This window comes from Pleurodeles waltl, chromosome 9, assembly GCF_031143425.1.
Source record: "Pleurodeles waltl isolate 20211129_DDA chromosome 9, aPleWal1.hap1.20221129, whole genome shotgun sequence".
Classification (NCBI taxonomy): domain Eukaryota; kingdom Metazoa; phylum Chordata; class Amphibia; order Caudata; family Salamandridae; genus Pleurodeles; species Pleurodeles waltl.
Window position 1 is genome coordinate 288,180,032 of NC_090448.1, and position 13,967 is coordinate 288,193,998.

The 13,967-nt window shown below is 40.2% G+C and overlaps 1 protein-coding gene across 2 annotated transcripts in view; it reads right to left on the minus strand.

Moving 5' to 3' along the window:
• Nucleotides 1-4,437: 4,437 nt before the first annotated feature.
• Nucleotides 4,438-13,967, minus strand: part of SEMA3G (semaphorin 3G) — a 132,755-nt gene continuing 123,225 nt past the window's right edge. For both annotated transcript variants that reach the window (XM_069206740.1, XM_069206739.1), the window contains exons 14-16: nt 13,542-13,767; nt 12,686-12,825; nt 4,438-9,598 (exon numbers count right to left, since the gene is read on the minus strand). In XM_069206740.1, coding sequence (XP_069062841.1) covers nt 9,125-9,598; nt 12,686-12,825; nt 13,542-13,767 — 840 coding nt within the window. In that variant the 3' untranslated portion in view covers nt 4,438-9,124. The remainder of the gene's footprint in view (nt 9,599-12,685; nt 12,826-13,541; nt 13,768-13,967) is intronic.

Genomic DNA, 13,967 nt, shown 5'->3' on the forward strand with positions numbered 1-13,967 from the left:
CACTTTAGATGTAAATGTAGAAGTGGTAAGGGAACATACTGAGAAAATCTGGAATATTTACAGCAAAGGGGGAGTAGAAAAGGGAAACTTAATGAAGGACACAGGAGGAGACAAGCAAATACAAAAGCACATCTAAACAAAGGTAAGTCAATTGCAACTCCCCTGGAGTGCATCCACTTCTACTCCAATAATGTGACAGCTCAAGCAGTCGCAAATCTACTCCAGACAATCCTTGGTATGAGTTACACAACCCACGTGGCCAATCACATTTACATCAAGGAAATAACGAACAAATGAATGCATGGAATATCAATACTAGCACAAAGTCCAACACCAAATAAATAAGTAAATAAATAAATTAATAGAAAGACAAATGCTAATATAACTTTAGATATCGAAGATACCAATATAAGCCACAATGTAGAAATGTTAATAAGTATTATCTATTAAAAACAAATAAATAAAAAATATTTATAGTCGATGTAAATCACCTTCTAGACAAGTTAAAAAATTAAATAATAAAACAAAATAAAAGAAAACAAAATACATTGTCAGATAACAGTGGATATCGAATAGACCCATATGAATTGCATTGTAAAAAGTAACTGTAACAGATGCACATACATAAAAAATTACAAATTTGTAAATTGTTAATCAGTTATAAAAAATATGACTCACCCACATTTAACATTTTTCAACACAACTCAACTGCAGCTGATGTCTGGCTCCACAATTTCTTGCACCACTGGGGGAAAATGGCAGAGCCCAGGGTGTTGATCTATTATGTGCCCCACTAGTAATGTTTGACATCTGTTTTATTTTCCTCAAGTGATGTCTGTTTGCCTATTCTTTTTGACGATCACTGCTTACCCAAACAGAACAATAGTTATCCGTTTTACACCTAAACTTTGAGTTGTATGTGTCCCTGTCCTCTCATACAAAGGGGTAGTGATACATACTCCTCCTACTTTAAGACCTAAATCCCTGCCTAGAGCTGCTGACTCTTGGAAAAAGTTTTCATCCAGAGTGGAGGTAAATCTACATGTGCGTAGAGCTCCTCCTGTAGGTTTACATTTACGAATTGGGCCCTCGTGAGTATTTGAGCATCGAAACCTCTTCTTACACTTATGGCTGAACTTAAATGGCTTCTTCTTAATTGTCTTCAGTTGGAATTGTACTCATATTTTCTGTTGAAAATCATGTCTGGTGAAGGATTTTCAGTTCTTGACCATTATGAACTGCATTTTTCTGCTCAACTTTTTCAGCAACCCAGTGGTTAAAAAACATATTCTGTTGCTGGAATTCATATGTCGTAAATTGCAGGCTTTTGCCCCATGTAATTCTAATACTGCGTACAGTTGAGACTAGCACATTGTATTTTTTTTAGCAAACACAAGATGCAATTTCGGAGCCCGCATTCTAGATTCTGCATTCATATATTCCACAAATGTAATAGACTCGTCCAGTAAATATTGGAATCAAATTCTTCTTGTTCTTGTTTTTAAAGGACATCAGGGGTTAGTGAAGCTGGATGCCCAGTTGCAAGTGCCACTCACCCATCACTAATTCTGAACCAATGACACAGTTAAAAGGTCTTTAAATTAGCCTTTCTAACATTGATTTCACACAAGCCCTTCCATTCAATATTTGTAGCACTAGGATTATGGGAATTTCTCCATGCCTCTTTATTATATTATAAACAATACATATTTGCCAGACATTGTATTTTCCAAGCATTTGTTTCTACATGGATATTTTCCTGCATTATTCACTCAAATAAACTTGTTGGTCCAATAGTCTCATCAGTGATTCATTCTCATAAGACCAAATGTAGAGCTTTAGTACAGCACTGAATATACCTGGCTTTTTAAAGGCATGGGAGGGATGCCAAATTGGGCTACATCTGTGAGCATTACTCCAAGGATCCTTCATTCTGTACCAATGCAAATGTTAAGTTATGAAATTCTTTGTACTGTGTTTGATGTAAATTACATGTGCCATTGCTGCCACTTTCTCCCCACTATTGAATTTCTATGTTTCTGTTTAATTTAATTATACAGCATTTGATGTACTTATTCAACAGTAAGTTCACTTATACAGCATAACCTTTTTAATAGTGTCCTAAAAGCTAGATGATGACAACCAACTGTTAGGTAATCTGTTTTCCAAAGTTAGGAATGTGAATGTAATAGACAAGACACAAAACAAGAAAAGGTTAGGTTTGTGGTGAGTGCATAGGCCTAGGTCCTTGTGATCTTTCTATTTTTTATTATTTTAGTTTTTTGTAGGACTTTTATCCCACTAATATTACTGTGGACCAAATAAAAGCACTAAAGATTAGAAGATTAAGTAAAAGAGGTGAAGAGTCTTTGTAGACTTTGGGCCAGATCATATTCGTTGGAGTTGACTAGAGAACAACTGCTATTCGCTCTGACTATACTCATTCTATGATTCATCAAATTAACACAATTGCCTCTACTTGCTTCTTGCTCCTGAAAGGTTTACTCAAGTTCATTGTTATTCTTCATCTATCATAACACAAAAGAAAGTTGTCCGCGCTGTGATTTTTTTCACCTGAACTACAGTAAATCTCCTAGTTGAGCCTTCCTAAATTTATTTTGGGAAGACTCCAAATTATTCACAAAATTAGGCCATAATATTCTTGGCCCCACCTACTAAAACTCCATAGGCATCGGGTATCCAAGCACAATGGGTCCTATTCACAAAAGGCATTTTGGAGTACATAAAGTAGGGGAGTAGGGTTAGTACTAAATATGAAGGGGAAAACAGGGAGCGTGGGATCCTTGGGAATAATTGCTACAAAATGGATGGGGACAATGAAAGTTTTTAGGAGTGACATGCCAAAATAAAAATACACCCACAAATTCCATTCACAAAATACACATGCACATCTACTTTGTAGTACTACTGACAACAAAGACTTAAATGTACTCCAGCCAAACCTTTGAGTAAATCATGCATAACACATGATCAACCACTGGTACTGCAACACTCTCACACAGAACACAATGGAGGCAGGCAATAACACTAACACTAACAACATATAGGAATAATATGAAACTATTCAAATGTGTATGGCTTTTATTTTAAATATTCGAAATGTTAGAATATTTTTAATTTGCACTTTTAATAAAACCTAATTATTTATATTAAATCATTTTAATTTAATCTAATTTAAATTGTAACTTAAATTAAAATGAATGTTGAATTAATATTAACATAAAACAGGGCTTTCAAATATGCTTGTCATTCATACAATACAACTGAAACAGCGAAAAGGGGGTTAAATTGTATTTAAGGTAATTTACTTTAAAAAATCTATTATGATTAAATACTATATTAGGTTTTTGACCAGATATGTTGGGTCATGTTAGTGTGATCGCCTTAGGTAAAAAGAAGTTGGGGAAGTGTGTATTTATACATTTTTGATTAATTGATATTTATAGTTTTGACTTAACCCAATTACTTTTCTCCTTTACTTTCAATAGGGAGATTTGAGCCCCGGAGGTGAAGACCTCCACACAACTACTCAACCCCACTACCAACCCCCATCCTTCATGACCTCACATTAACAGTCTTGTTGCTAGTCATTACAATCTATCAGGACCTCGGTTCGATGTGCAGGGGACAAATACAAAACACAAGTAGGTGGCACCAGCCTATTTTTATCAAGCATTCCCATGCACCTGTTCCCAATGAGCAAAATGGTAAACATTAAACATAGGGACGCGAGAAATCAATGCTTAACATATCACACAGTGGAGTGGGTTAAAGTTACTGCTAGTCATTTCTCACTGAAAGATATTCTTTTATGGATGAAAAGGCCTCACCCACCTAATAGTGTCATGCTTCATCATAGACCAGTCCAACCCACCAAGTCAAGATGATACAGTCAGTCGGTCATCTCAAGTGATCTCCACCGCTGCGTGGAATGGTGGGAATACTCCTTTCTCTCGATAGTGTGTGTACATGAGAAATCAATGCTAGTGAAGAGATAGGAAAGATCCTGGTAAACGTGTTAAAATAGCAGAGGGGCATGATAAATGGGCAGAAAGGAGTCGTGAATCCCATTGGGGTCCAATTAAGCAGGAAGGATCATGAACAAAACAAGTGGCAGTGAAGTGATATCAACATCCCACTGAAAGTGAATATTTTTGTCAGGGACACAAGAAAACGTTCCATGCGAAGAGCTTTAGCGGGTGGAGGGGCTCAAGAAAAAATTCTGTGGGAAAGTGGAAGGACACAAGAAAGAGTTCCATCAAAAGACCTTTGGTATTCAACAAAATGCAGAATTACGTTCCAGAAAAGAGGATACTGTGTTTTAATACAGAAGTGAATGTACATCAAGTCACGGAAGATGATATCGATCTTCCAGAGTGTGCACGGCATAGTTCAGGACAAACTAATAGTTCAGCCTTTTTAGAATTTGAAAAGGGGTTTATTCTTCATCCAGTCATCCAACTGGTGGTCACAACTGAGGGATTTCATAAACAGGGGTAAGAAGAACATCTGCTCACATTTCATCAGAAATATAAAATATATAAATATATTTATATATATGTACATCAAGATTTTACACATGCAGTTATGGGAAAAATTACAATTTGATCAAGCCTAGAATCACTGCTCCCACCACCCAGATTCCACCAGCACTTGGCACAGTTTAGCATTTTCTGAGGGCTAGGCAAGCACTGGCTATTTCCCAGGGCACTCTTTTGAAAAATACTCCATCCAATAAATAAATTGAAAGGTCCCATAGAAATACCAATCTAGAGCAACAAAAGGAAATGCACAACATTTTAGGACTTTAGCATTTTGGTGGTGTGGGATCTAATAAAGCACAGTAACGCCATCTACGGAGTGCAGGTCTGCTTTAAGTAACAAGTTCTCCAAGGGCCATCTTTCAGAAGGATGTGTCCTCTTTCTAAGGCAGAATTATTCTCACTTAATTGTTGGAGCACCCAACTCGTGACCATGTACCACATCTCTTTGGCTTTATCCTGTTCCCTAATGCCCATCAAAAATATTTCATGAAATTAATTGTTTCCACCTATTCAATGTTATCATTGATCTTAAATGATACTTACATATAAATTATAAGCAGAATATATATATTTAGCAGGCCTTTGTCTGGATTCTTGCTGCTATTCTCAATGCAGAATAATTGTTAGTCAATCTGTATTAGTAAACTGTGGTACAATTTCATTTTGGGTGTATGATGAATTAGAGGTTTATACATTGTATATATTAAAGTGTTTACTTATAGTGGAAGAGAGGCTTGGACAGTAGTGCAGGACTGGCTGGTTTGTTTATATATCATTTAACCTGTTTAGGACAGGATGGTGGATAGTTGAACCCATTATATGCTTGTGGGGTTATATCTTAGGGAATTATTAACTAAAGTTTTTCCTAGTTGGAGGGAGTGCATAAACAAATGTACACTTATGAAGCCTATTAAGTTTCTTCCCTTGCTCAAGACCATATTAGGACTGTCTCTAGTCATAAGAGACAGCAGAAACGCTGTTTTAACCTAGGAAAGACATTTATAAAACTATCTGAAACTGGGGCAAAACCCTTCATAATTCAGGGCCATCTTTCAAACAGTCTAAAGACTGACTAAAGCTAGTGATTTTAGTACGAGATAAAGAGCCAAAAAGGGTATGTGTATAGGTCTAGCCAGAAAGGCTAGAGTGGCCAGAAGTAGTCCATCCAAGTGGGTCTACCACACCTTCTAAACCAAGGCTAATGATGTGGAAAGAAAGTAGACTCACTCTTGGGGAAAGAATAGGCTTGATAAACCACTTATTAGCTGGATCTGGCAGACTATGTTGTCTTTCTAAATGGGAGTATTCAACAGAAATAACTTAATTCTGGTGAAATGGGGTAACCAAACATAACATCTAAAACTGGACCTCAAAAAGGCGAGAGAATTCCAGTATTTTTGGTCATAGTTCATCATGATTCAAACATTCACTCCTAGACTGCAGCCACTGTAAATGTGGGATTTAATATAGCATTATATCTCACTGGTGAGGGCTATGCCTGTTGTTAAAGGCCCTGAAATCGAGTTATAGGCCAGACCTACTGGTAAAAGTCTATAATGAGGGAGTGGGCCTTTAACAACCAATATAGCATGAGACAGTGGGGCTATAAGTCTATTAGAACATCCCACCCACTGAGGGCTGAATATTCCTAATTAACAAGGAAGATATATAAAGGCAAACAACGGAATGTTGGAGCAGAAGGCATATACTTATTGGCCCTAAGGCACTTCATTGTCTTCAATGGTGCTTTCAGCATTCAAATGTCCTATTTACTGATTGATTGTCCTCTTCTGTTGACAGGAAGCCTTGACTCACAGGTCCAGGCTTTGGTGATGGTACCTTTAAGATATATCATTGACTTATTCGCAGAGCACTAATTGTATTGTGGAAGAGGACTTTGGTTGGGGTTGACCGTATTTGCATGTTCATTTAAATCTCTGAGTTTGTTACTTCTCACTACCTCCACTGTCTGCTATGATTGTAGTCAAAGCACCATCACTTATCTTAGGCTGACTATAGTGCCTAGAAAACCTTACTTTTGTATTTCTAGACACATTTTATTTGGCTTATTTCCCTGGCTATCCTTATCAGTGCTTCTCTAAAGAAGTTGCACAAATCTATTGATATGGGTCATGTTCCACATCAGATGTGCGCAACTCAGGTCTTCCATTAGGGCTCAGTCATAATTGTGACAGTTATTTGGAGCAAAATCTGTTGGTAATGCTCCTTTTCACTGCTTTTTTCATATTGGTAAATTACGGTGTTGTGAGTCTGCCATGAAAATGGAAGGTTATAACGTGATTCCTCATGTCAACAGTTGCCAGTAAGTATGGCAAGAATAGTGCTGAACCAATTGGAAAAATTAAGGTCAATTGCAACAATACGCAATAAGGTGGTAAGGTGGCAAAAAGAAAAACAAATTTAGTCCGTGGTTTTGACCTTCATTAATTGTGCCGATAGCATGTTTACCAACCAATCAATATACTGCACTTGACATCTAAAACTTAGACTACACTCCATGATAGGTCTCGGCCGAACTCTCCTCTGCTGGGTACTGCATGGACCACACACAGTAAAGACTAAATAAGTTATTGAAAGTATGCTGTACTCACATATCCTTCTATAACCTCTTCTATGTTTGGTAAAAAGTTGTTCTTTTGAATCATCTTCTTGCTTTAAGGAAGTGTTACTAGCTTTCAATGAATGTACTTTCAGTGGAGACCTGCCACTGGTGGAAAGTCAGTCCCACTCAAAATGGAGCTATGTTTATTAATGGATGAACTTTACCTAGTGTAAAGCATTGAATCTCATTGATAGGCTACCTTGCCTATGATAGATATCAATATGTAGAAGAGCTGCTCAAGATAGCAGTGGCACTTGTGGAAGGTCAGTCCCATCCACCCAAGGGTGATATCATGTACTGCAAAGCAGACTTACCCATTATAATATTGTTTCCCTAATTGAGTAGCACTCTCACTACTATTGGGGATATGGTCTGAGTCTTGCACCTTTTCGAGAGCCTTAAAACTTATTTGAAGTCTCCCTCACACATTGACTGATTGATATCAATCACTAAGGGTGTGTTTATATCTTCTGGTGGTTTTTTTGCTCGCTGAAAAGCTGTCTCAAGCACTGAAGATGTTTGTGGCTCATTCAAAGTCAGCCTCATATGCGAAAAGTGTGTGTAACCTTCTAAAATATATTTCCACTCACTGACATAGTGTTTTTAGCCATGGAAAAGCAATGTTACTTATTAGAAGTTTGGATTTTATATTAAATAGTATTTTCACTATTGGTAATGCGGTATTTCTCATTTAATGGCAGTATTGCTACTCAAAGTGCACTCTCACTGGAAGCTGAGGGGCTCTTTAAACCCCCCTCTCACTGTTTACATATTCATCTCACTCACTGAGTTGCCTTGGTGTACATGCTAAATATCCTTCTGTTTATTCGTGATGGATTATCTCATTTACTAATGGTTCGTGTTATGTATTTTATATTTTGTGTTAATATGAAATGCTGATTGGCTTGTTCCATGCGCATTTCCTCAAGTCTGTCTCATGACTAGGGCAGCCTGTCTCAACAAAACACATCTCTCTTAGGGGATGCCTCAGCCATTAAGGTGTTGTCCTACTGAACAAAAATGTTCTCCAACTCTCTGGATTTTCATTGAAGTCACTAAACAATAATCCGTGTTAGCAGAGAGGCCACTTAAGCTTTTAAATACTCTTTCACTTAAAAACTGGTCGTCACACACGCTGTCTGACACTTCACACATTTTCACTTATGAGCGAGCCGTCTCCCATTATTACATATTGCAAGAAAGCTTCATATATGGTAACCCATTTCCCTAAGCGAACCACCATTCCAGCATCAACACGTAACCCACGTAAAGCACAAGGACTGGCTTCAAAGAGATATAAAAACACTTTTGCACACGACATGTTTTTTAAACTTGAATTCAGACTCTTGCTGTTGATGTGCAGTAGTTTCTAAACTTGAACAGGAAGACAGGAAGGGAAGTGAGTTGCCTAGTAATTTCAGGCTGCTGACACCATTCCCCAACTCTTTTGCTAATAATTTATATAATAAAGCAGTCAGTGCATTTGTTGCAGTCCCACTGAAGATATTCAGAAAGGAGGAGCTGTATGATGAAGAGAGGAAACTCAAAGGTCCTTCATATCCTATTTGAAGGTATGAGGCATGATAGAGGTGGTAATTGACTTATTTTACCTGGAAAATGAGCAAGATGTTTGGTCCAAGGCAATGATGACACTAGGCAGTAGGGGAAGACATGTTTCTACACCACAGCTTGCCTCATGTACCAATTTAACCAAAATGGGTAAATTGGTTTGCAGTTTGTGTCCATGACGCCATCCCCAAATGCCATCGACGTTGGCAACTGTCATAAATGTCACTATCGAGAGATCCGGAAGTTGCATTGTCATACAAGTTCAGGGCATTGTGCTAGCCTCCTGCAACAGCCGTAGTCTTTCTGTATTCATGGCATTATTCTTCGTTATTTATAGCCATTTATCACCCTCAACAGATGCTTTCTTTTATGTATTTGTAGCTTGCCTGGGAATCCTGCTTCGTTCACCTGAAGTCTTTGCACGTCCTTTCTTCCCACCTTCAGTGCTAAGAGAATTTCTGATCTTGGTAGGCTTGTTTTTCTTACGCTGTTTATCATTGCACCAGACTCGCTCGCAGTACTCGTCAACCCGCTGCAAGTTGGCATAGCCAATCAGCTGCATAATCTCCTTGAACCAAGCCTTCTGTCCATGTGAAGGCCTGTGATGAGGCACGGAGCAGGGAGGCCCTCTCTGGATCAGTGCTCCATCCTCATCATGCTCTCCTCGATGGAAGATGTCTGACAACTGATCGCTTTCAATCACCTCCAGTGTGATCTTAGTGACAGTCTGGACAAAGCCGTGCTCCAAGGTTTTGCAGTAGTAGGTTCCAGTGTCCAGGCGGAAGATCCGGCGAAAGAGCAGGCCCTGTTCCGTTTTTAGAATGCGCTCATCTGTCTTCACCTAAAGAAAACATCATAGGTTAGGAAGTGTGAGCTGAATTCCAAAAACTTTCTTGCATATCCTAAAAATATTGAATCACTTCACCCACATGCATGATGTGGAATAAACCAACCTTCTAAAGAGACTGTCACTGCATTGGTTGCGATCATTAAGAGTGCAGAGTGAAGGCCCCTCTGTAAATCGGCACAGCTCCCCTTACCCCAAAGCTTCAAGTTCTTCACAGTACTTAGGCCCTGATTATGAGTGTAGGTGTTATTTATCACAGAAGATACATAGCAGTACCACACAGTACATTATTATCATGTGTGATAAATACCACGTATTACGAGTTGTTGAGGAATGACAATCCGCATGATATGGTAACTACAGTATGGATTTCCCCTGTTAACTTCCGGCAGGTTTGACCTGCCAACATTTAAGGAAGGTTGAGTTATTTAATGCATTTAATAATTATTGGATGCTCTATATACGTAACGACCCATAATTTGGCCCTTCGAGTAGCGGTAAGCACTGTGTTTCCACTAGGTGATGCCTCAGCCGGCTCCACTGGTGTTCGCCATTATTGAAGAAAATTATCCACACAGGTTTGTCAGGCCACAGTACCAGTTGCTCTGCCTTGCTTAGAGCGGAGTGATGGCCACTAGAGTTTTCATTCTCAGGACCACCATGTGAGGCAGGGAAATGCATCAATGGCCCCAAAGGGCACGGAGAAAATTGTTTTGTAGATTATTTCCAAGTTTGTTACACCGGGTGGGTGGCACAAACATGACGCCCACTTAGCAAACTTTTCAGCCTTCAGAGCAAACACCTCAAGTCCTCTGCCAGGAAGGTGGATTTCTCTAACTATGAATACTGATCCTTCACATGCCAGGGTCTAAATGACCTTGCGTCCTCTCACCTATAGTTTAGAAATCAACTGAAGATTTCCCTTTTAATCTTAATGAAGTTATTGTAGTTAGGGTTAAGGCCAGGGTCGGACCGGCCTATAGTGCAATTAGGCAGTGCCCAATGTGCCAGTCTCACAGATCAGTATTGGCCGGTTTTGTAGCTACTTGTGGGCTGGTTATGGCCAGATGGGCCAGTTTTTACTGTTGATTTACCTGATATTACCACGTTTTAGCTATCTCCTTCACTAATGAGGGCCACTTTTATTTTGGTGCCGGGCCTATTTTGTATACCAGTCCGACCCTGGTTAGTAGTGACCAAATGTTAGCTTTGCTGTACGTTTTTTCTGCATTGTAACGAATCTCTGCATAAACTTTTAATGCATTTTTAATTCTTTTTTATAAATTAAATGTCATGTATACTGTTCTATGCAATGATCGTTTGCGCTCTACCTTTTCTGTGATTTAAAACATGATTAAATGAAAAACATGGGCCCTAATTATGACCCTTGCGGTCTTTGGGCCACCAGGGCTGTGGTGGCAGTCTGACCACTGACAAAGTGGTGGTCTGACTAATTTGGCAGTGGTAAGACCGCCACATTATGACCGTGGCGGTTGGGCCATGGACAAACAGCCAGCACTGCCAGTTTCCCTCCATTGGAGGGACTGACAGTGCTGACAGGCCTAATCCGCCAGGGCAGCACTGCATGCAGCACCACCCTGGGATTAGGACCCCCCCTGTCTGCCAGCTTTTACATGGCCGTTGCACCGCCATGTAAAAGCTGGTGGAGACGGGGTGCAGGGGCCCCCAAGGACAGTCCCTTTGCAGACAGTGAAAAGCATGGCGGGTGCTGTTGCACCCTATGCACCGCAACATTGCCGCCGGCTCAATTATGAGCCACTGTCAATGTTGTGGGCTGTTCCCCACTGGGCCAGTGGGCGAAAACACAGTTTCCTCCCGCTGACCCAGTGGGGAACTCCTAATGGGGCCCGTGGGAAGGTGGCCGCACTGGCGGCAACCTGACCACGGGAGTTTAGTGGGCGGCCTTTTCCGACAGACAAATTCTTAATGACCCCCACAATGCAATTGCAAGTCCTCCTCAAATTAAGTTAAACAATATTTGCTTACTTTAGGTGAACTACTTGACTATCAACACTATCACCCTGCCCAACAACCAGCAGACACACATGCACACATACACACACACACACACACACACACATACAAGTGTCCTACAATCATGATATACTTTCTTCAAGCTCAATAACATGACGCACATGCATGGCATTAAAGAGAACTCTGGCATCTTTTCTCAAGCCTACCACCATTCTATTCTTGCATCCTCCCAGGGACTTTTTTGTGGAACTAAAAGCAGAGACATAAACTGAAATGAATAGAATCTCTGTGCTCCTGTAATGGAGCCACCGTGCTACAAGAAGGAACTCCCGATGTTCAGTAGGTAAGGCTCTGGTTGTCACGTGGCAGTGCAGGTTTGCACACAATCCTGAGGTACAAGCTGGCTCCATGCAATAATAAACTGTTATATCACAACTAGAAACTGGCAACACTCGTGCTCTAGGCACAACAAAAAATCCTTTCATTTAAATTATTTTTTGAAATAATATAATTATCATTTAACAAGACCCATGGGCCTATGGGGAATAATGCAAGCTTCTCCGACAAGTTCGGATGAGTTAGGGAGATCTCTGTGACATTCTAGCACGAGAACAAATGCTGCTGTCAAGTTGTGTGACGGAGGAACTCTTGGAGATCTGGTCTGATGTTAGGTGAAGAATTTCAGCAGAATTTCAGCAGTTACACCAAAATTCACCCCCACACAATGCATGTGTCCTGGTAACCTTAAATTACTGAATTGGGAGAATATTCTCCATACAGCAAACATTTGAATTCTATTGTGTTGGCATGGATAGTATGCTAGTAATCCTCAAAATACTTTAAGAACTTGCAAAATCCATAGATGTTAGCAGGAAAAGACAAGGGTCGATAGTAGAATGATGCATTTCACTTGACATACTTCCCAACTAAAATGGCAATATCTCAGATGTCAGAAATGACCCTTTTCCCTCGCACGTTCCTATACTTTTGGATCATTTATCGCAAAATGAATAGTAGAAGGCAAAAGACATGCAGTGTAAGAGCAAACATTTCTGACCGTGAAATAACAAATGGAACTTTTCTCACCTCTTCCTTTCTGTCATTGTTCGGTCGCTGAACAAACCACTTCACAGCAGCCTGGGGTGACTTCGGGACACATTCCAGGAATGTGCTGTTCAACTCTGCGCCATAGATGAGCTTCTCCTCCCCGCCGTCAGAATCATCATCTAATGCAGGGCAGGCAAAATAAGTGAGACTTAGATCTAACCACATAATGTCACTAAAGAGAACAACATCCACTGCTAGCTTCCAATTGGTTGATATATGAAGAGGAGTGGGCTGACCATATCTTTGTTCGGTGTTTGTAGGTTTTATTCAATATCGTACAAAGCACAGAGAGTTCACCCACCATCCTGGTGACTGAGGGTGGCTACTATTACCTCTTAGTAGCACGAGCTGTCGTGACAGGTGACAGTATCAGTTTGTTTCCAATGTGTAAAATGATTAGCTCCCAGTCATGCTGTACTTTATTTTGAAGGGCCAGTTACAGGTGTCATATCATACAATTGTCTGTCAAGATAGGATGAGACTGGAATTGTCAGAGTGATAACTATGGTAGAGATGAGACGTCAGCCTACTGTAGAGGGGTGGTGCTGATGAAAATTCATTAGCACTAGTAGGGGCCATGCCATAAGGTTTGTAGCCATGGTAAGAGAGAACAGTTACAAAAAAGAGATGAAGAGAGAACACAGAAGACATATGGCGTAAGAAAATGGTGTGTCCAGAGGAAACAGTCATGGCAGAGCTAGGGGGCTATGTGAACAAAAGACCTTCATGGAAAGGGGAAAAGACTATCACAATGAAAAGGAACCATATCTAGCACTCATGGCATCATCAGCCTCAATTGTCTGTGAGGCGCTCTTGTCCATGCCAGATGACTTACGTGTGAGGTTCTGGTCTAAGCACTGGTGAGCTGGGTTTCCATTCCGTATATCTTGGCGGCGGAAGCGACGTTTACTCAAGGGCTGGAAGCGGGTACATGAGTTTCCATCCCAGGCGCAGTAGGGGTCCCTGGCCAAGCAGCACTCAGCACATGCAGTTCCATAGGTTTCGCAATGATGCAGCTTCACTTGTGCCACACCGGCCCGTGACCCCACAAACAGGGTTTGCTGAAATAAACATGTGCAAGGTTAAAGTAATGGATGACCTCCAACTTTCACAATTCTCTCCTGTGTTCGTTTAGTCCTTCATCTCACCTAATGTTTCCCTTCTTTCACTTCTTTTAGATCGGCTCTTTTCAGATCATTTCATGTGCTAATCCTGTATCTTCCGTATGATCCTACACTGACTACTTTGATCCAAACCATTT